The sequence below is a fragment of the Haliotis cracherodii genome, unplaced genomic scaffold (genome assembly GCF_022045235.1).
Source record: "Haliotis cracherodii isolate W230 unplaced genomic scaffold, xgHalCrac1.p SCAF_13, whole genome shotgun sequence".
Taxonomy (NCBI): domain Eukaryota; kingdom Metazoa; phylum Mollusca; class Gastropoda; order Lepetellida; family Haliotidae; genus Haliotis; species Haliotis cracherodii.
Window position 1 is genome coordinate 39,243,944 of NW_027266268.1, and position 21,618 is coordinate 39,265,561.

At 41.4% G+C, this 21,618-nt stretch overlaps 2 protein-coding genes across 2 annotated transcripts; both read left to right on the forward strand.

Moving 5' to 3' along the window:
* Positions 1-9,269: 9,269 nt before the first annotated feature.
* LOC139458703 (uncharacterized) lies at positions 9,270-10,487 on the forward strand. The gene has a single exon (XM_071240114.1). The coding sequence runs from the start codon at positions 9,270-9,272 to the stop codon at positions 10,485-10,487; it is 1,218 nt and encodes a 405-aa protein (XP_071096215.1).
* Positions 10,488-12,239: 1,752 nt separating this feature from the next.
* LOC139459331 (uncharacterized) lies at positions 12,240-13,178 on the forward strand. Its single transcript, XM_071240786.1, has one exon. The coding sequence runs from the start codon at positions 12,240-12,242 to the stop codon at positions 13,176-13,178; it is 939 nt and encodes a 312-aa protein (XP_071096887.1).
* The last annotated feature ends 8,440 nt before the right edge of the window (positions 13,179-21,618 follow it).

The following is a 21,618-nucleotide window of genomic DNA, read 5'->3' on the forward strand; positions in this document are numbered from 1 at the left end:
GACGTCCCCTACACCGCTGACGCCTCTGATTTAAAGTATGTTGTGGGATGACACGTGGACGTCGTTGACGCAAATGTCCTGTGTGCAGACGATTTCGCACCGTCTTGGCATGTACTCTTACACCAGTTGGCATCGTTCTGACTAAACTGTCCTGGGCTGGAGTCCCTTGGCGTCAAGAGCGGCGACGATCATCGACGTTATGTGTTTGTTGGTATCGGGCCCACAGTTTGCGGGTGACAGATTGAGAGACATGCAGCACTTGGGCAACAATATTCTGACGTGTGCACACCTTCAACATGCCTATGGCACGTAAACGGTCAGCACGGCACGTGGAACAGGCATGTCTTTGTTCTTGAATTCTTTGGCCTCGGTCTCAGACCTGCATCACTTCGGGCTTGTCTCCCACATTAAGCTGACACGCCGTGATATAACTGGAATACTGTTAAAAGCGGCGTTAAACCAAACTCACTCACTCACTCTTTGGCCTCGACTCGCCCTTGTGTCCCGTTTATGTAGGTACAGTCAGCCTTCGAGAAACTGTCCCACCAACGAAACGTCTCGAACGATCAAGACTGTCATGTTTGTAACCAACCAGGGGAGATAACTCAAACTATTTACCACCACCGATTGCCCTCGTCATTTCACCCGCGCTATAAACCACTGAAATAATATAAACCACAATATCTACTGCTACATCAAATTTGTAATAATAAGTCATCCCGATAATTGTGCAAAGAATATTAATATATATAATGAAGAATATATCGAGAATACTACACTCATGTCGTTAGATACCATAATCTGGTTGCGCATGAATATTGACATATGCCCAAATATGGGCATTGCTGACATTTCTATGCATACGCATTAACAACATGTTCATGCATCTGTGTTTGTCAACAAAACAGCTTATGAGAACTTATGAGAATTCAAGCGCCATGTTGTTACTACGCAAGATACCTTTAAGAAAATTTGAAAAGTCACATAAGCGCCGCGCTTTGAATATCGGACCATCAGTCGGTCACTCGCAATGCCGGGGTCCCGGTACCGGTAGTGCAATCAAAACGGTTCGGTTTCCTTGATCTATCAGCTGAATTTATATCATGTCCGTACCATTTTGAAGAGGGAAATCAGGGTGTTCGTCAAAGACATTCGTGTTAACTTACCAATCTATACTGAAGACATGAAAATGTCTCAAACTCAACTCTGCTTGCATGTCAGTGACAGCTTCGAACGAAAAGACAACCGTGCTCAAAACGTTTTACGCTAGGGATATGGAATGTTAGTGTTCACATTTGAGATATTTTGGGCCACATAATCATAAACAAACAACTCCCGAAACAATACCACAAAATACGCTTCGAAGGGGACACTGGTGGCACAACCGGATCATCCCCAGTAAGTCTAGATATCTGTCCAGATAGTTTAAACTGACTTCATTTCACCTAGCTAATCCTTTTACGTTAAATCAAATTGGAAGTTGCGAAGGTGGTCGGGTGCGTCATGCTCAAGGGTACCCTCGATCTATTGATCGGTAGTCGTAAATTGTAAATGGATATAACTCGATTATGTAATGTCTGTAGAAGCCCTATGCATAAGTTATATAGAATGCAAATCGAATTTGATGCGTGTGACTATCTTGTTTGGTTTAATTAAGGGTTTGTAAACATCTCTTGCTCTCATGAGATAGCTTTAGTTTTGCCTTGTAGTTGCAAAATGAATGACGTCTCGCGATTTTTTATGAATGAAAAAAGTCGTTCCGGTGTGACATAGGTCACGGTTATCCAATCAAAACGAATGAAACGAGGTCAACCTTGTACGACACACGTGTGACGGATTTAGTATCTCACCTCCTGTATCTTCATCACGTGGGTAATAAAAAAGACTCTCGACAGCATTTGGAGCTCACCCGAGCACTCTGTCCGAGCTAAATCCTTGGACTGACCGACCCACTGTTGGCAACCCTCGTGGTTGTCCCATTATGGAGTTAGATTATTGTTTACACGTATCATATGACAAAAGTGTTTTTGCCTGAATTATTGTTGGTTCAAATCAATATTATCTGCACTTCCTGTCGGCCCGCTGAATATTACTTTGTACTCAATATACCTGAAGCATGAAAGGTCAACTATATACCGGAAGCATGAAAGGTCAACTCGCAACAAACAAGTCATGATACGTTATTTGGTGCATCTTTGTTTAATCTCATTTGTCTGCTCGTGTCGCAGTAGTACAAGAAATCAATTATTCCTTCCGTGTTACAAAAGGTCCCCATCAGCCTGCGCTGGTCGTAAAGGGCGACCAAATTGATCGGGTGGTCGAGCATGGTGACGTGTTCCAGCGGATGGCATGACATGTGCTCCAGTGCTCCCAGTATTGATCACAGAACTGTCTGGTCCAGACTCGATTATTTGGCCGCCGTGATATTGCTGAAATATTTTATAGTGCGGCGTTAAACAACATTTATAGATTTAATAAAGACTCCGTATTCTAAATGCGTAGATCGCTGATCATGATGGCAATCACTGGATTGTCTGGTCCAGTATCGATTATTTACAGATCGCCGGTATAAGGGAGTGCGGCGCTACACAATAACTGAATCAGAGCTATGGAGCGTAGTTCCCCTATTAAACGACATTCTAATTTGGAAATTACTCTATTTTGATTGGTCAATCAGAGGTATTAAATCACAATAAACCGTCTCTGAATGAACCAGCAGATTTGACGGCCGCATGACCGCGGTAGCTAATGTATAGAATAGTACTCCTTTTACAGTCATTGTCGGTAGGCATTTTTAAATAATTATATGTAAAATTATAGGCTACAAAATGCACGTGTGGCAATACATTTCATGCAGAACATACGATAGAAACGTTTTAGAGGACAACAAAGAGCTTGCTATTGCAAAGAACAATGAACAACGAAGCGTGGTTAATTCGCAATAAACATTGTTTTATCATGACGTCATTTCAGGAGATTTGAAAATGCGCCCTCAACCTGATGACGTCGTATATTAGACGACGTCATTTTTTAGAGGGAAGTGTCTAGTGAGTTCTTCCACATTGATGTAGCTAGGCAACACAGATAAACACAGTGTCCAAACGGTCGCATCCCAAAGTGAGAGATATTTGACAAGAGATATTGGGAGAAGAGGCACAGATAATCGAGCTGATGATTGTGAGAATATGCAGGAAAAACCAAACGTAACCCACCTGTCCACAAAATGGACATTGCCGAGGTCGGATTCTGTTCAGTAAGGCATCATTATTAAATACGCATAAATATTGGTCATTGTCCTTAAAGAGGCCGTACATTAAGTCGATATCTCATGGAATATACGACTCATGGTCGTTGTTTATCATACAAGAAAACACTTCAGTATTTATTGTACAATGAACGACTCCCGCTCGTCGTATATTTCTTAAGTAAACAAACTGCTTGATCAATTGATAGCCATATTTTGTTTGAAGGCTGTTGTCGGTGATTCCGTAAATTCTAATCTACAACCACTGCAACCCATGCCGCTTCACTCAATACATGTGGTCATGGCAGACTGGAGATAAACATACTATGTTTTCAATGCAGAAGTAGGTTACCTGTTGATTTAACGCGCTAAATTTAACATTTGATACCTCACGCTGCGCATTCGGTTCCGAATTCAATTAAGCGCGGTTAAATCTACAGGTAATCTAGCTCTACATTGAAAACACACTTTAATTCCTAATTTGTACCTTTTCGTCCGATTTCAAAGGGTATTTGCCATCTGCTCAATATACTGGGAGCATGGAAGATGGACAAACAACTCATTTAACTGGTGCGTCTTTATTACGCAGGGTACCGTGGTAACCATGTTAGCAACTGGAAATATTGACATAAACGTCCGTCTCTACTTTAACGTTATTCAAATAAACAACTTATTTTACTGAGAATTTTGAAGCATACTTCAATGACTATGATCAGAAAATAAGTGGCTTCCCACACAAATATGAAGAACAGGACAAAAGCTAGTGGCCAGCTCTTTGTATTTATGAATCGGAATATATAAACGTTGCCTTGAAAAAAAGATATTGAGACAATATAGGATTGTTCCATCAATAGCGCATTCATCGACGTATCGTGACAGGTTATGAAATATTGTCTGACTGACACGTTCCCGGATATTTCTTACTGACAGTACAAATATGAGGTTTGCTAGGGCCAGTTTTTCTATGCACGATCAACATCAAAGCAAACATTAATTTCTTTGCTTCCTTTCCATACTAAATGTGTTCGAAGTTCTGGGACGGGTTGTGGATAGTGAGACACTGGTTCTGGTATTGCAAGCAGCGGGAGCAGGTGCGCGCCTGTATGTCCAACATGTTGAGGTAAGATTTGTTTGTGTGTTTGTTTGTTGATTTCCGCCGCACTCAGCAATATTCCAGCTATATGACGGCGGTCTGTAACTATTCGAGTCTGGACCAGACAATCCAATGGTTGACATCATGAGCATCGATCCAGGCAATTGGGAACGATGACATGTATCAACCAAATAAGCGAGCCTGACCACCCGATCCCGTTAGTCGCATCTTACGACAAGCATAGTCACCTTTTATGGCAAGCATGGGTTGCTGAAGACCTATTCTACCCCATGAATCTTCACGGATCGTTGAGTTAAGAAAAACATCTTACGCGTCTGAAAGTTTCGTTTCTAGTTTAAAGCAAACGATTCAGTAGATATAAGTAACATCATTTTCAGTTGTTGTATTGACGCAACGCTGGGATTCCGGGTTAGAATAGATCTCAAGCAGCCTATTCTGGTCTTACGAGGCGACCAAATATTTCGCGTGGCACGGTGCGTTGACTTGGTTGATTGCATGTCATGTCCGCCGTCATATATGTGGAATGTTTGTTGTTGAGCTCAGCGTCAAATAATACACAAACAAACACCCGAATGAAGGCTACAACAAATTCTTTTCATTGCAGAAAAAACACACATCTTCTGGCAGTGCTGGCGACCCTCCTGCTCAAAGGTTGGTTGTTCTGAATATACTCAATACAACTATTGAAGGATCACCCACATTGGTATGGACGACACAATACAAGGCCCCTCTGCCAACTTGTAATAAGCAAAGCCCCAGTTGTTAAAGACCACATTAATGTGAATGTTTGGGGCTCTATAAATGACAACCGTGGTAAATAATGCAGGAGTAGGTAAACACTGACCTAATGTTCACAACTATATTCAGTGTGTTCATGTTCACAAAATCATATCACCCAACAAAACCAGATGTTAGTACATGCACGTGTGTGACAGCTCACTCGCCAAAGAAGGACTCGCTGTTGGGTGTGAGACGTTATCACAATTCAGTGACCATTGTAGTTAGAAGCATTTCACCGTACATATCACAACATTAACATGTTCACATTCAATAAACAGAAAAGAGTACACAACAAGACTGGATGGGGGTATTCCCCACATTGCCAAAATATATGTAAACAGAAAATCAACAACATGCAAAAGAGGCTCATCCATTTGTGGAATAATGTTTGTTTGTTTGTTGTTTAACGCCGCACTCAGCAATATTTCAGCTGTATGACGGCGGTTGTGGAACAGGGCCAGATGGATTGTTAGAGTCCTGGCTTATCGCTGCGACAATAATCTTCCCTGCGCGTTCTGTAAACCACATATGAAACATCAACGCACCATTTTACAATGCGCATTTTAACAACGACGTATCAACGACGTAGTTGTGTTAACTGTAGAATTGTATGAAAAAGTTTACAAAATTAACATGCCTTTATACTTAACATTATTCAATGTTTTTTAATATGCTTGCCGTAAAGAGCGACTTTGTTTGTCGTAAGAGGCGACTAACGGGATCGGGTGATCAGAATTGGTTGATGTATGTCATTGTATCCCAACTGCGTGGATCGATGGTCATGCTATCAATCACTGGATTGTCCAGGCTCGATTGTTAACAGACCGCCGTCATATGGCTGGAATATTGCTCAGTGCGGCGTTAAACAACACACAAACAATATGGTATCTAAAACTATAAGCAGATTTGAACTAAATTTTCCTCCTGTGATGTGCAGTTCAAAGTGACGCATAGTTAGAGAAATGCACAATCAATCACATCCCTGAACCTAATAAGCGAATTAGAAAGAAGACAAAATAAACACCCGATAAGCAAGTTTAACACCTTATCCAGAGTGAGTGAGTATGGTGTTACGCCGCTTTCAGCAATATGTCAGCAATTTTACGGCGGGGGACACCAGAAATGAGTTTCATGCATTGTACCCATGTTGGGATTCGAACCCAGGTCTTCGACGTGACGAGCGAACGCTTTAACCACTAGGCTACCCTACCGCCGTCTTTTTTTGAAAACTTGACCACGTTTGCTGCTGGGATGAAAACTATTATCTTCCGCCCACTTCGTGGCGGGGTATATGCGACCGAAGTTTGTCAGCCCTTCCTTCCTTGCGTCAACATCTACTTGATTCAGAGAAATAAACTTACTACACACTGATGTTACTGGTCATGATATCAAATGAGTTCGAAAATTGGTGTCGTTAATTCATGTTTTACAGAGTTATGACCCTTGCTCCGTGCTTTTCAACAACGTCCGTAGTGTCTGCAATGGGGAAAACTTGTGTCAGAAGCTACTGAAGTTACGCGAATGATACTTTGCATGCTTATCTTTGAGATACTTGACTGAAATCTGAAATCTCATTTTCCAGAGTTACTTCACTTGCAACATGTTTTTAGATTTTAGGCATACGGCCCCTGATCAATGTTATTTTACAAAAAATGCATAGTCTTCTCAGAAACTACTGATGTTAGCTGATCTAAGTGATACTGAGTTCGAAAATGGGTGCCATTAATTATTTTTTCAAGGGGGAGGGGCCTTTCATGTGTATTAATTTCACATTTAATCCTTTTGTTATAAAGGGACTCTTGTGCCTTTCACTTGAGGTTTTATTGGACTCTTTGTCAAAGTTAATATTCACTACTATATGAACAAACACAACACAACTGTTTTCTTGTTGAGAACATGATTTTTTCTGAATCTTCATTATTTATAACTAAATCTTGTGACAACAGAAGTTTGGCCAGTTATTGCCTGAAGGCTTCAACGGAAATGTTTCCAATTTTATCTTCAGACATTTCAAATCACTCTGAACTTTGCCTGAAAGTTAGGATCTTAGAGAAAATATTCAATCCATCAAATAGCCTTAAATGAAGACGACCTTATAGAATGTCCGGAGAAAATCATTGAATTCGACTGTGTACCGCTATGCCATATAGCTTTCATGACAAAATAAACAACGTTGGCAGTCTTACGAACCAAAGATTTGCAGACGTCAGTGTATTGAAGGCGAAATGATACCATTCATTTTGAAGACTTGTTGATTAACCTTTGGGACTACACAAAGTAAGAACAAGACTATAGTCTGTGTCATTGAAAGAAAGTAAATGACTCCAGCAACTGTTGCTGATGGGTGGGTCTGCAGACAGTTTTAGCCTACATCATCGACTAGAGAGTATAGTTCTTGATATTGCTTTGAAACGTGTGGCCAAACCAGAAACAGATTCCACTAAATCAGACAAAAGCCACATGTGTCCCACAATATTTCAAATGTCAGGACCCATCAACAGCTTCATTGTCCTATACGGACACCATTTTACCCAAGTTGTTCAATTAAAGGAACGTGTAGCATAAGGCGGAATGAACAGCTCATCATATAACATGTACACTACTTGTGGCTGCCAAGACTCACCATACTGCTACCAACCGGTAGGTCATATAATCACAGGTGACCTCCCTATTGTTGACATTAACATGAATACACAATGCCATTTAGAAAGTGGTCAAATGTAACTAATGTTATATTTGGGATAACACTTTCTTAGTAAAGTACAGATTCTAGTACTTTTTTGGGTTGAGTCCCGTTTCTTACTAAGAAAGTGTTATCCCAAATATAACATTAGTTACATTTGACCACTTTCTAAATGGCATTGTGTATTCATAGCTTTCGGCCATGGGAGCCGTGCCAATTTACACTTGTCAGGGGGGTACTCAAAGTACGTGATCTAGACTACCAGTTGTCGGACTTTCATTTTTGTGGAAGCCTCGGTGGCTGAGTGGGTTAGATCGCTGACTTTGTGTGCTGGCGATTAGGTGCCTCACCCTGGCAGGTTTTGGGTTCGAATCCCGGACGGGACTCAACCCAAAAAAGTACTAGAATCTGTACCTTACTAAGAAAGTGTTATCCCAAATATAACATTAGTTAAACCTTCGTCAGTTGTTCAAATATGGACCAAGATATCGTGAGCAGCCCCCCGGGATCACAGCTTTAATCATTATGGGTGCTGTCGAAGCACATGCCCCAAAATGGGCCAAATTTCAGAGTGGGTTAAGGCAGTGTGTGATGTTGTCGTTTGTAGAACGCACAAACTTAAAAAGAGGAAACAGGATCGAAATAAACCCATTGTGTCCCAGCAAGATGCCATCCAAACATTGTCTGACCTACATGAAACGTTTGTAGTTGTTCCAACTGACAAGGTCTCAAATAACACAACAATTACTACTCTTCAAAAAAGGCAGGGGATCATGACATGTAAATGTTAACACCAGAACATAAATAAGTGTTGATGACAAACACACTATGCAAGAACGTCTGTAAAACAGCAAAACGCATCCTAGATGTTGCACAATATGTTGATTGGGTTCAATTCTATCCCCACTCTTACAACTAGCAATGGGTGCTGGGGACATTTTAACCTGGGTCCGTAAAGCCTGGTTTGATTCCATATATGATTAGATACCAATTACATGATGGAGATGTCATAGTCGTTCCCAGGGGTGATAGGTGTACATAGTCTATGTGTCTATGTATATACCGTATTCGACGTAATAAGCGCCCCGCTTTAATAAGCGCCTACGGCGATAATTCCTAACATATTGACTAGTGAACAATCCCAATTAGTCACCCCTACCGATGTACACAAGACTTATTTATTCGCGTATAATACACACTCGTGTGTTATATGCACCCTTAATTATGGGCAATGAAATTCTGGAAAAATATATCTGTCGTACATAAACATTTCAGGCTGTCAGCATAAACCACGAAATTTATCTTTCAACTCTGTTTTATCCACCAAAATAATATTCTAATAAGAGCCCCCTATTTCTAATTTTGAGAGCGCTTATTACATCGAATACGGTATTCTATGTGTTTCAGGAGCCCAGTCCTGGAAGATAGAAGGTACTTCGTTCTGGCTAATGCTGCCAGGTGATGGTGGGGAAGACGTGGAGACGACCATCTCCATGGCTGGGGATCAAGGAACCACTATCACACTTACAGCAACGGAGCCAGCGCTGTCGATAACTGATTCAATAGATGCATCTGGAGTCCTGAACATGTCTCTCGGGGCGGATCATCATGTTGACATCCTATCAGGGGGGGACAGTCAGAAGGCGATCCATGTTGTCAGTAACAACAGCGTTGCTGTGAACGTGTTGACAAAGGGTAAAACGTTTGCTTTGTCCTACACAGCAAATCCTCAGTTGGTTGGGGGCTACTTCTCTCATAGAGTCGTCACGCACTGTCCAGAAAATGACACTTGCAATTCATTGATTGCAATCGTTGGTATCATGAATAGTCCACAGATCATGGTCACTGTGAGATCACCAACAGTTGTCACAATAAACGGTGTTAATTACACCGATGGTGATGTCATACCTGTGTACATATTTCAGTATGAGATCACACTGCTCAGATGCAAAGGGGATATTTCTGGGTCCCAGGTCTTCACTCCCTTCCCAACAAACGTGTTCTCTGGCAGCTACTGTGATAAAGTTGGCACCTTTGGGTGCGACTTTACGTTTGAACAGATACCCCCCAAAAGATTATTAGGGTCTCAGTTCACCATTGGTCCCTTTCCACCAAGTGTCAATGGATTTTACAGAATCGTTGCTTCAACATCCAACACTGCGATTGTCAAAGATGACAGTTCAACTTTGACTGTCATTAACGAAGGTGAATTCTATGATATAAAGGATAAACTTCAAATTTCAAAAATTGAATCATCTTCACCTGTCCTTTTAACGATGTTAATCATTGACGGAACAAGCCAGGACAGTCACTCAAATGTCATGATTGTAATTCAACCATCAACGGAAAATAGAAAGTATTATAGAGTTATCTCCCCTGAAGGGTATAGGTCCTATGCTCAGATGGAGGCACCCAGGGGACTTCACAGAAATGTGTGGATCAACAGTCAGTTGGTGTGTAGCCAGGATATTTACATAGAACAACTGAACGTGACATTGTTGTTTGTTCAGCTTGAACAGGGCATCGGTAACGTTGCTTGCAGTGATGACCATCCCGCATATGGATTGATCACCTATGGATTTCGAAACAATCTCGCCTACGGGTATTCAGCACTTCCTGGGAAACCAGTCAAATCTCCAGAAGGTAACAGTGGTAAGTCCCACTAAGCTTTTGTTTGTGTGTTTGTTGTTTAACGCCACACTCAGCAATATTCAGCTGCATGATGGCGGTCTGTAAATAATCGGGTATGGACAAGACAATCCAATGATTAACATCATGAGCATCGATCTACGCAATTGGGATACGATGACATGCATCAACCATGTCAGCGAGAGTGACCACCCGATCCCGTTAGTCGCCTCTGCGACAAGCAAAGTCGCCTTTTATGGCAAGCATGGGTTGCTGAAGGCCTATTAAACACTTCAATTAAATTTATGCGATGTAAGTAAATAACCGATAGGCAGCAAGTTCCGGCACCTCTGACAACGGTATGACACACACAGATATAGATACTGTTGGCAGAGAGGCTGTAACACAGCGTGTTCTGAAGCAAAAAGCTTTTGATTGATTTTGACATATCTTGGGTAAAACTAGATTTGCCAACTGCTGTTCGACGTTGATTTCTGTCTGCAGGAAATGTATCACAAGCAGTAAAGCAGGTTTGATTTCTTTTCGTAAACTTATTTTTATCGTCTCTAACATGACTATGGTATAAAACTCCTTAAAGAGGCTCGGGACAATTGGAAATCATTCAAACAATTTGTTGCGGCGGGAGAACACCGACGAAAGACGCAACGCTTCCGGTTGTTCGGGTATTTACTTGACCTGCAGTTAGAACAGCGTCTGCTGACCAACAGTTGCCATTTTTCAAAGACACTAAGGTGCTACTAGCACCGTAAAAGGGCAGGAGATAACAGTAAAGATCCTACTTTTCACGCAGTATGTTTCTTGTTGCTATGTAAACACAGTAGCATGTTTAACATTCCTGTTCTATGCCACACAAGTGCCAAATGGAAAATCAGTTTAGTGTTTAGAAGTTGTAACATATTTATTCATCTAATCCTACCGGAACCGTTAAAATCCAGGGTAGAATAGGTCTTCAGCAACCCATGCGACTATGTTTGTCATAAAAGGAGACTAACAGGATCGGGTGGTCAGGCTCGCTGACTTGGTTGATGAATGTCATCGATCCCAATTGCGTGGATCGATGCTCATGATATCAATCACTGGATTGTCTGGTCCAGACTCGATTATTTACAGACCGCCGTCATAAAGCTGGAATATTCCTGAGTGCGGCGTTAAACAACCAACCAACCAACGATATACGGATATAAAATGAAAAGAAATGAAACATAATTGACTCATTTTCACTAAATTTCGAACATCGACCGAAATATTTCAGAAAAAATACTGAATAACTAAGAATGAAAAGAAAGAAGCATATTTCCAACGTCATCAGAAGTAAATCGTGCCCAGTTGTGTGTGTTGGTATTCCTGATGTGTGTGCTGCTATCTTTCTTTTCATTCATTCATAATCACTAGTCTGCCTTTCACGCCCAATGGAATGTGTTTCGTCAAAATAACTGGACTAATTACTCTCCGAAGTTGACCTTCAGAACTTCCATGATAGCATTAAGAAGTCACATGTCCTTCCTCCGTTCCCACTCTTCAGACAAATGTAAGCTCTTTACATAATGTCTTTACAACATTTATGCTCTTTAATGAAGCTAAAACAATGGATACTATCTGCACAAAACATTCACGAATATTATTTTTTATCATTGAACATGCTTTCCATTCTGTATGACATTTAAGGAATAATGTTATGTTATGCTTACTTTGTCATAGTGAGTAATTCTACTTTGCATATTGAATATTGTGTCTATTCAGATGCATGTCCAAGTTCGTCTCCTGATCTAATGGACCTCAGCACAATCAGCTTCACAAGTGACGAGTTTGTTCAGGAAAGTACGCTCGGGTCTACGGTGATGCCACAAGACAGCAGCACTTACAGTTCAATCTCCCAAGACAACCGTCCTACTGCAGATGCTCATTCAGAAACCCTGGCTCAGGAGAGTCACTCTTCTGTGATACAAGGTCTTGTAACAAGTAGGACGTTTGCTGGGCCCAGTTCTACACTCACCACCGACACCCCAGAACAAAGACCTTATTCATCTGTGACAAGCACTACCCAGAACTATCCTGGTGATACGCTGATACTGACTTCAGCTGACACGGAAATGAATACATTCCAAGGACCCCCGACCATGATAATGCCATCAACAAGCGGAATAGACGTGCTGATTACAGGGATGGACACATTCCAGACAGAAAGCGAAAGCACTCGAATTGTAAATGTTCTAACCACTATGTTGTTGCCCACCTTAGTGTTGGACACATCCGCTACTCTTTCCTTTGACCGTCTCCTTCCTCCAACCAGTATGCATGGTAGTGTTCTTCCCAACAGTGACAGTGTTCAAGTCGTATCAGCCACAGCAACAGATATAGTTACGTCATATCCGTCCACGATTGCGCATGTGTCATTGCTATGTTCCTGTCCATGCTGGAAGCAGACGTTACAAGGAACCAAGGCTGACATTCTTAAACAGCTTGACAGCATTTTAGAGGAGGTTCGAAATAACCTGACTCTCGATAAAGACACACTGTCGGCTACAATACGGAAACGAATCAGTGCCCCTGACTCTCGGAAATCTGCAACTGGGGTTGGTGCTATTGGCACCGGTGTCGTGACGTTTTTCTTCAGCCTGGTAGTCTTTGGGGACATCGTCTCGTTTGTTCTTGGCTGTGTCAGATGGTTTGGTAAAACTGTTAACATTAAAGTTGGGATAGCATCCTAATTCACTGATGGGGATGAAATTTGAATCGTTGATACTCGAACATATTGCGCATCATTAAAGTTTACATGTAGTATAGAATTACAATAATGTAATATGTCATCGGTGTTTGTGAAAGCATTATTGATTAAACCAGTTGGTTTGATTGAAAACAGCATAGCTTTGTTCGAGAGTCAAGAAGTTGAGACTTGCATGTATTTGACAATTATGAAATTAGGTAATATGTATTGCTATACGATATTATGTAAGTGTTAGTTCAACTTATTTAAAGCATGGCCCATCATAAACATTTGTTACATGGTGTAAATGTTTTTGTTGGGTTTTTTTCTTCTTCAAATATTGTAAATTAGGTCTTCTTCTTTGAGCACGTGTATAAAATTCAAAGTACAGATTTGTCATGTCATTTGGAGTAGGGTCATAATTCATGCTTGTTTGAGGTTAGTTTAGAATGATACCCTGTAAATAGCATTTTAGCAAAGTCTATGTCTCGAAACCATTTTGGGAAGTGTGTTTTTGAACCCAATGCGTGTACTGTACAAACTTCGCGGAAAAACGGATATGAGGGGGATTTCATTGCGTCTAAATCGTCACAGAACACTTTTCGAGAAGAACTGGTAAATACAAGCAGCAGAGAGACCGACGAGGATCTTATTATTTCGTTAAGTAATCTTATTGTAATATTAAAAGAATATTTTTCACTTTGTTTCAAACATGCCTAGCATTCAAATAAAAACATGATAGTTTGTTGCCGCCGTGTTGGTTTTCTTGTATATCTTGTTGGTCTAAAGTTTACGTTGTCCAGAATCCGCGCTCCGGTTTACTTACTATGGGGAACAGAGGAGCATGCCCAATGTTATGGGGGCAGCTGTATGTTGAATTGACGGTAGCACCATTCATGGGTATCTTCAAGGGCGTGGCTGGTAAGTTCTATACTGAGGGCAACACCTGGAAATGTGGACTGATGTCCAGTTGAACATGAAACTTTATCTTAGTTTGTGTCCAAGCGGTGGAATTCTCCAGACTCTCCCGTCTGAATGTAAGCATGTGCAGCATGTCTTCGATATCAACCAGTAACCTACCAAGTTAGTCAAGTGGACCAGACCAGAATCGGACCCATCAGGATCATCCTTCACGACATTGGCAAGACTTCGCATCAACTCTGCCGACTACTTATTAAATAAGCACCACATAGGTATCGATACCATCTTCACTGTCTCCCCATCCCTTAGTACCATCTTCCAAGCTATGTATTACCTGTTGTTAATAATGTTAATCTGGTGCTTCTTTCAACATAACACACCTCTCATCACTTGGTGTAAGAGCCTAACTCGACACGTCGTCGAATACAATACACCAGAAGTTACACGCTGTTTTCATATTTAGCTGTAAATACAATTTCATGTTGAAAACTTGGCCCAACAAAGGGAATCAGTCAGGTCTTTGTTTGGTTGTTGTTTCAAGCTGGCGCCCTAAATAATAGAGTCTGGTTCAGAAATTCCAGTGATTTATATTGTGACCAACGATCCAGGCAATTAGGGTAAGATGACACGAAGTCAAAAGCCAGGTTCCTGGTGATCTAGTTACCCCGGAATGCCCACGGCTATGAGGACTTTCCTATCTATGCATACACAATGAATACAGACGAATGCTGACCTACTGTACTTTGTGTAGGTAGACTACGTGAGCAGATGTGCGGAGATTTAACAGTGAAGTATCTCGAATGGCAAGTCGAAAGCGCTCCTTTCTTTAACCTTGAACATCTATTTGTAACATGACATAAAGGGCAACGTACCGACGTACCTCATCGTAGGTAATAAATATATTACAAAACTCGCTAAAGCTCGGGACAGGCACAGTTATTCAAATTGGCTTGTCGGATACTGACTTCATTATTGCTTCTGAACTCGTGTGGGTGAGTGTGTGAGTGGGTGGGTATCTGGCTTAGTGAGTGAGTGAGTACGCCGTTTATAGCAATATTCCAGCAATATCACAGCGAGGGACACCAGAAATGGGCTTCACACATTGTACCATATGGGGAATCGAACCCGGGTCTTCGGCGCGACGGGCGAACGCTTTACCCACTAGACTACCCCACCACCCCTTGTAATGTAATAGAAAACATGGGTAATAAATCATTTACTCGCGCTGCCCACCCCCAGTTACCGGGTCATAATTGTGAAAACTCATTCACTTACTCCAACTGTTAAACCAGAACGGGTGCCTTATGTCTAGTGTAGGACATTAGTTAGTCATTGTTGCCCACTTCAATGTTTTTCTAACCATAGTAGCAATCAGTTCTCAGGGCCAAAATTTCGAACAGTGGTACGAACACCCGGTGCCACTGATTTCCAGTCATCAATTCGTGTCATTTCCACGGCTAAATTGGCTCTCACGACCAATGGAATCGGTGGATCATCGAGACTGTTTGTTTTCTGGCGTTGACGTTTTGTATTATTCGAACAGGAATAATGAGTGAAACAATCTAATTAAAGGTCTTATTTTACAATGATGTTCATGGGATATTTGTTTCTATAATGTTGGGACTTTCATTTCTTTGACAGTATAAACGAGACACGTAATATTATGATTGTAAATATTTATCTTTTCCAAGTTAAGTGGTATTTATTGACTAGAGCTAGCCAACAGGAACAGACTTATCGATATGAACTACACCATTGTCTTTGTGCAAATATGTACGGGGAAACGGGGTTTGTGCAATATCAACAAATGCGTGTGTCTGGTGAGGAAGATAGTTCATCGGGGGGATGGTATATTCCTTTTGAAGTATTACAGCCATGATGTCTGGACAAGAAAACCTAGTCAATCCACACACCGCGCAATCAGGACGACCGCTGTTGAAAATGCCCATGTACATTTCAAAACAGACCTCCGTTCATTTGCTTCCATAATCAAACGACATATTGATGGGGATATTTTCACGGTACACCCCGAAATAGCGTTGAAGATTGTGGAATTGTGGACATTTAATTCATGTTTGCCACTTATCGTGCCCATACTCGGTGACATTAATACAAGACTCTATCAAAATCCATATCACTCTACTTATTGGAACTTTAAATTGAAGTTTTTTTATGTATTTTTTATGAAAATATACCTTTGGCGTAATTTTAAATGTGATGAAAATATGTTGAGTAAACTAATCGCCTAACACTGAAACACATACATTAGGTCGTTAAAGTCTGGCCTTCTTGTTTTGATAGCCCTCTCAATAATAAACTTGTAAAGGTAGTGTTTTCTGTTGTGAGATGAAATAAGATAATCATTATCCTTTTATTTACCTTGTAGTCCATCAATAGATCTTTTGATGTCTCTTTCTACTTGGTATTCAAAGAGCGCCAAACAAACTGTTTGATCAAGGTTACACATTCAAGGCATCAGTAAAGCTTTCAAAACGTTTTAAGGGAGTTAGATGGAGGACATTTCCAAATCCGACGCATCAGTCACAAAAATGATGTCTAATGCAATTCCCTATTTTGACTTGTACCATGTGTACCAGTGTTTTTTTCAACTGAACACTTGACTTGTATTTGCATGTGTTTGTGACCTATCTGCCCCGGATCTTCACGGGTCCCACTGTCGGTCACGGGTCCCAACTTCGATCTTGTTGCAGCAAAAGACCGTCGAAATGATGCTCTTCTGTGTGTCACTCGGTCTCTCGCACACCTGTAGACCCATCACAGAGAGTTCAACATCAATACCCATTCAGACACAGTGTAATGATTCCGAGCCGACCAGTCCTTTTTTTAGCCTTAATGCCCGCGCCTGGCAGGGTAACAACAAGTACCATCATTTAACGTCTTTTGGTATGAAGCTGCCGGGGATCGAACACGCGTCCTTCCGCTCTCCGGGCGGACGCTCTACCACTACACCACGGGGGCGGTCTTTACAGGTTGTACTTCTTACTGGTTTCTTTGTTGTAAGCTTATCAATAAAATAGGTACCGCAACCGTGGTGTCTAAATCATGAATGTAATCTGTTGTTATTATTCTACTCTGTCAAAAGGCGACTAGATTACCGATTCAAACACGAGATTACCGATTCAAACACGAGATTAGCAATTCAAACACGAGATTAGCAATTCAAACACGAGATTAATTAATCAAACACAAAGTTGAGACACCAGTCGGAATGTGAGTGAAAGATAAGTTTAAGTTGCTTTCCTATCTTGTATAAGGTTTATCATAACATGAAATAAAAATGTTACGTATTAATATTGTGTGGACACACCTAAGTTGGATTTTTCGTACAGTCTCGGGTGTCACCGATCTGGATTGAGACCAAACCACGTGACCTAAGACAGCCCTCTGATCGGCCGGCGTGTTATTCCAGCATTTCCTCCTTGCAACATTCCCGTTTCAACACTTGTTCCCTTCGTTCCTCGTTATACAAAGTCTTGCTAACATCGATCTCTCAACAAACATAATTGTCTTCGTTTTAACTACTAATTGTAGATATTCCTTCAGTTTATACGCGGGTAGTCGGGTAGCCCAGTGGTTAAAGCGTTCGCTCGTCACGTTGAAGACCCGGGTTCGATTCCCAACATGGGTACAATGTGTGAAGCAAATTTCTGGTGTCCCTTGCCGGGATATTGCTGGAATATTGCTTTAGAGTCAGTTTATACTTTAGAGATATAAACATAATTTACGATCGACGAGCAATGACGGAGCATCTGTCCCGAACTTAGGCCGTCATTCCTCGTCACGGGTACTTTATTGTTTTTATTGCCCATCGTCATGTTTTAAAATAAGAGTGAGTGAGTGAGTTGGGTTTAACGCCGCTTTTAACTGTATTCCAGTTATGTCACGGCGTGTCAGCTTAATGTGGGAGGAAAGCCCGAAGTGATGCAGGCCTAAGATGTTTACCACTTCGGTGAAACCCACGAGCACGGGTATGGTGCTGACAAACCTAGAAACATAATCGGGGCGAACCGGGATTCGAACCCACAATCATAGGTTTCTGGCGTGCCCAAGGGACGCAACTCTGCACAGCGAATCATGGCGCATTAGACGACTGGGCCACCCGTGCCCCCTTTAAAATAAGAAACTTAAAAGGCAAGAAACAGTTTGCTCTTATAACAGAGACGAAGTCGCGTTTCATAATATTCAAACGCGTCTGAAACGGCATCGAATTCGTGGAATTTTACCTAATCTGGATATTTTACCTTATCACGCACAGTCTACACTCAACACTAAGATTCCGCGAATGTTAAATTATTCGTTTGATCGGCATTAATTCTTCGACAATCTAAACAAAACATTGATTTTTGGCGATAAATAAACCTTTTGATTCGTGTATTATAGTACAACAATGAATAAAAAATGACTTGACTTTATTGTTTATGCAAAATCCAAATACGTGCAGTTCAAACTGTTCGCCAGTTTCTCTCGGTCGACATGGCTGTCAGTCACCTGTTCTCGTGAAAAGAAAAACAAAATATTTGTCGGTCTGCACATTCTCAACAACAGCAAACAGTGTAAAGTGATTTCACAACAAGTAAGGTTTATTTGACAGACTCTGTCAAGTGAGCATATGTCCTACACTGACAACTGGACAGTATTGGCAACGTGCCATCTTGGAGGCGATCGTCAGCCAACCTGCCTAGCCGCTGTCCGAGGGTCAAGTCGCGACTAACAAAAAGTATCCTAACTTAAACTACTAGACAAATCACTGACAAATCGATACCTCTCTGATCAGCCTGAGGGGCGGTCGGGTAGCCTAGTGGTTAAAGCGTTCGCTCGTCACGCCGAAGACCCGGGTTCGATTCCCGACATGGGTACAATGTGTGAAGCCCATTTCTGGTGTCCCCCGCCGTGATATTGCTGGAATATTGTTAAAAGCGGCGTAAAATCGAACTCACTCATTCACTCACTGATCAGCCTGCAGTATCCCGCACCTCAGTCACAACGTCAGCTTCCGTGGCCTGGCCAATCGGCCATTTTGTCGAACGTTTAATGACAGACAGCTGACCGACAGACTCTTGGTTGCTGGCCATGGTAATATTAGCCCAGCTGCTGTTTCTAATTTGTAAATATTGTAATGTTTTGAATATCTGCACTGCTGAAGATGAAAAGCACTTTCTCATTTTGTGTCCCTTTTAATGAGTTTTAAGATATGAATTATTTTATGAAGCTTCAAATTTATCCCAGAGTATTTATACCCTTGATGATAATTATGCATAAGTTATGTTTTATATTGAACTGTCTTTAACAATACTTACATAGTGCTGAAATTGTTATAGCTTCACACATTTAAGAATATGTTTTCATGACTTATGTATTTAATTCCTATATGATTAATCTGCAACATTGTAAAGCGTGACATGCTAATAATCTCTCTGTGTTGCTTTTAACAGTATTCCAGTTATATCACGGCATGTTAGCTTAATGTGGGAGGAAAGCCCAAAGTGATGCAGGTCTCAGACGTTTACCATTTCGGTGAAACCCAAGAGCACGGGTATGGTGATGACAAACCTAGAAACATAATCAGGGCGAACCGGGAATCGAACCCACAATCATAGGTTTCTGGCGTGTCCAAGGGACGCAACTCTGCAAAGCGAAGTGCGGCACTTGAGACGGCTGGACCACCCGTGCCCCGGATATTTAAGAACATATGTTTAACTTACTTCAATCGGGGAATATGTAAAACATATATAAATTCCCTGATAAAACCTCCTTGCCAAAGTGTTTACGATAAAGTTTCAATGTTAATGTGCATTAACCACAAACATTGGAGCAAGAGTTAAATTCGGAGCCTGAAGATATGTGAACGATGTGGCGACATTTGGGTCGGTACGACTCAACAGGTTTGCAAATATTTACCTTGAAAGCACCGCTGTAGATCGGGCTAGGAAACTAGGTTGTACATCATATAGGTAGTTGCGTGCTGTGAGTATGAAGAAATCACAACATCGATATCGCGTTTGTGTATCTCGGCAGATAGGTGCGAATATAGAATTTGTTCGCCACACAAATTAATCATAAAAAACTACATTATTACTGTAAAAATTATTTAGTATCTGAAAACACTTATTTGAATCATCAGTGAGTCTATGTACGTATTATGTCATTATAATATAAGTGCGGCGTTCAACAACAAACAAACACTTTCTATCCTGTTGGTTTCCGGTTTGTTTGTTTACAAAACATTTAGAATGATTAACTGCCCCATGAGAATATCCAGCAGTCGCTCCATATCTCCGAGCCCGGTTCAATGATCCAGTCCTGTACGATCTTCAACAGTACTTCTTACAGGCACGCAAACCTTGAATATTGTCATCCCTGCCTCCAAACACCCAACCTGTTTTCACCGGATGACCCCCATTGTCCTATCTCGTAGCAAATGTCGACAGGTGTATTCGGCCACTACGCCGGGACGGCGGTCTGTCGGCTCTCTCGTGTCATGGTAATCTTACACACCTCTGAACCACGCCCAGTCTACATCAGTATTACTTGACAAACCCATTAAGATGTGTGTTCTTTCGGGAATTACCATGAAACAAAATGACATAGAAACCCGAGTGTCTCTTCAATGGTCATGTTTCTTTGAAAAAAATACCTTTACGTATGCTCAGATGTTTTTCGTGTTTCGTTTTTCCCCTTGGTTCCGGCAGTAAAATCGCTTACAATCTGACACAGAGGCGTCACATCCTGTCCGCAGATTCGGCACATCCTTGAACCAGGAATCCAACCTATCTTCCAGCAACAACCGGTGACAGAATCCCCAGACAGAATTTCTGCAACAAGACTCGATGGTGTATATGAAAGATGCTTTTCTGTAACTCACTGCACGCTCGTTACCGACCTGCGGTCCGTTTCACAAGGCCATCGTAGCGCTAAATTTACCTTAACTCCCATACTTTAACAGACTTTCGGCTGGCGTTGCGCAACGATCGCCTTGTGGAACAGGGCACTGAACACTCACGTCAGTTTTTGTCGAGATCTTCGTATTCTGTGACGAGCGTGCCTCAGCTTTTGCAACCGAAATGTGAAATGTAGTCCATGTTTTTTTTTCAATAAACCTATGTCAAAATCTTCAAAGGAATGGTTTATTGTATCGCCGCAACTCATTTCCGTTTTTCAACAGACGTGGCACCGTGTATGACAGCCGTCAGCGTCTCTTCACAATGAACAGTTCCGAAAATCGCCCATTTTACATATGTCTTGCATTTAACAATATACCCAAAACACAGCAAAATGTGTGCAATCATACTGTATAATTCCACACGTCCCGATGTGCTTTAAAATGCATCTGAAATATATATAATATATGGGGAAATATATGTGAACCATTACGCAACGAGTTGACAATTGTTTTACATATGCCCGTTTGCGCTAAGACGGATCCCGGTCGCAAAAATGGACATGAGAGGGACACGAGTCGCTATTCGGCTTGTCCCGGAGTAACACAAGTTGGTCACTAATGG

Coding starts and splice junctions, on each gene's coding strand:
- LOC139459331 (XM_071240786.1), top strand. CDS start 12,240: ATGGACCTCAGCACAATCAGCTTCACAAGTGACGAGTTTGTTCAGGAA.
- LOC139458703 (XM_071240114.1), top strand. CDS start 9,270: ATGCTGCCAGGTGATGGTGGGGAAGACGTGGAGACGACCATCTCCATG.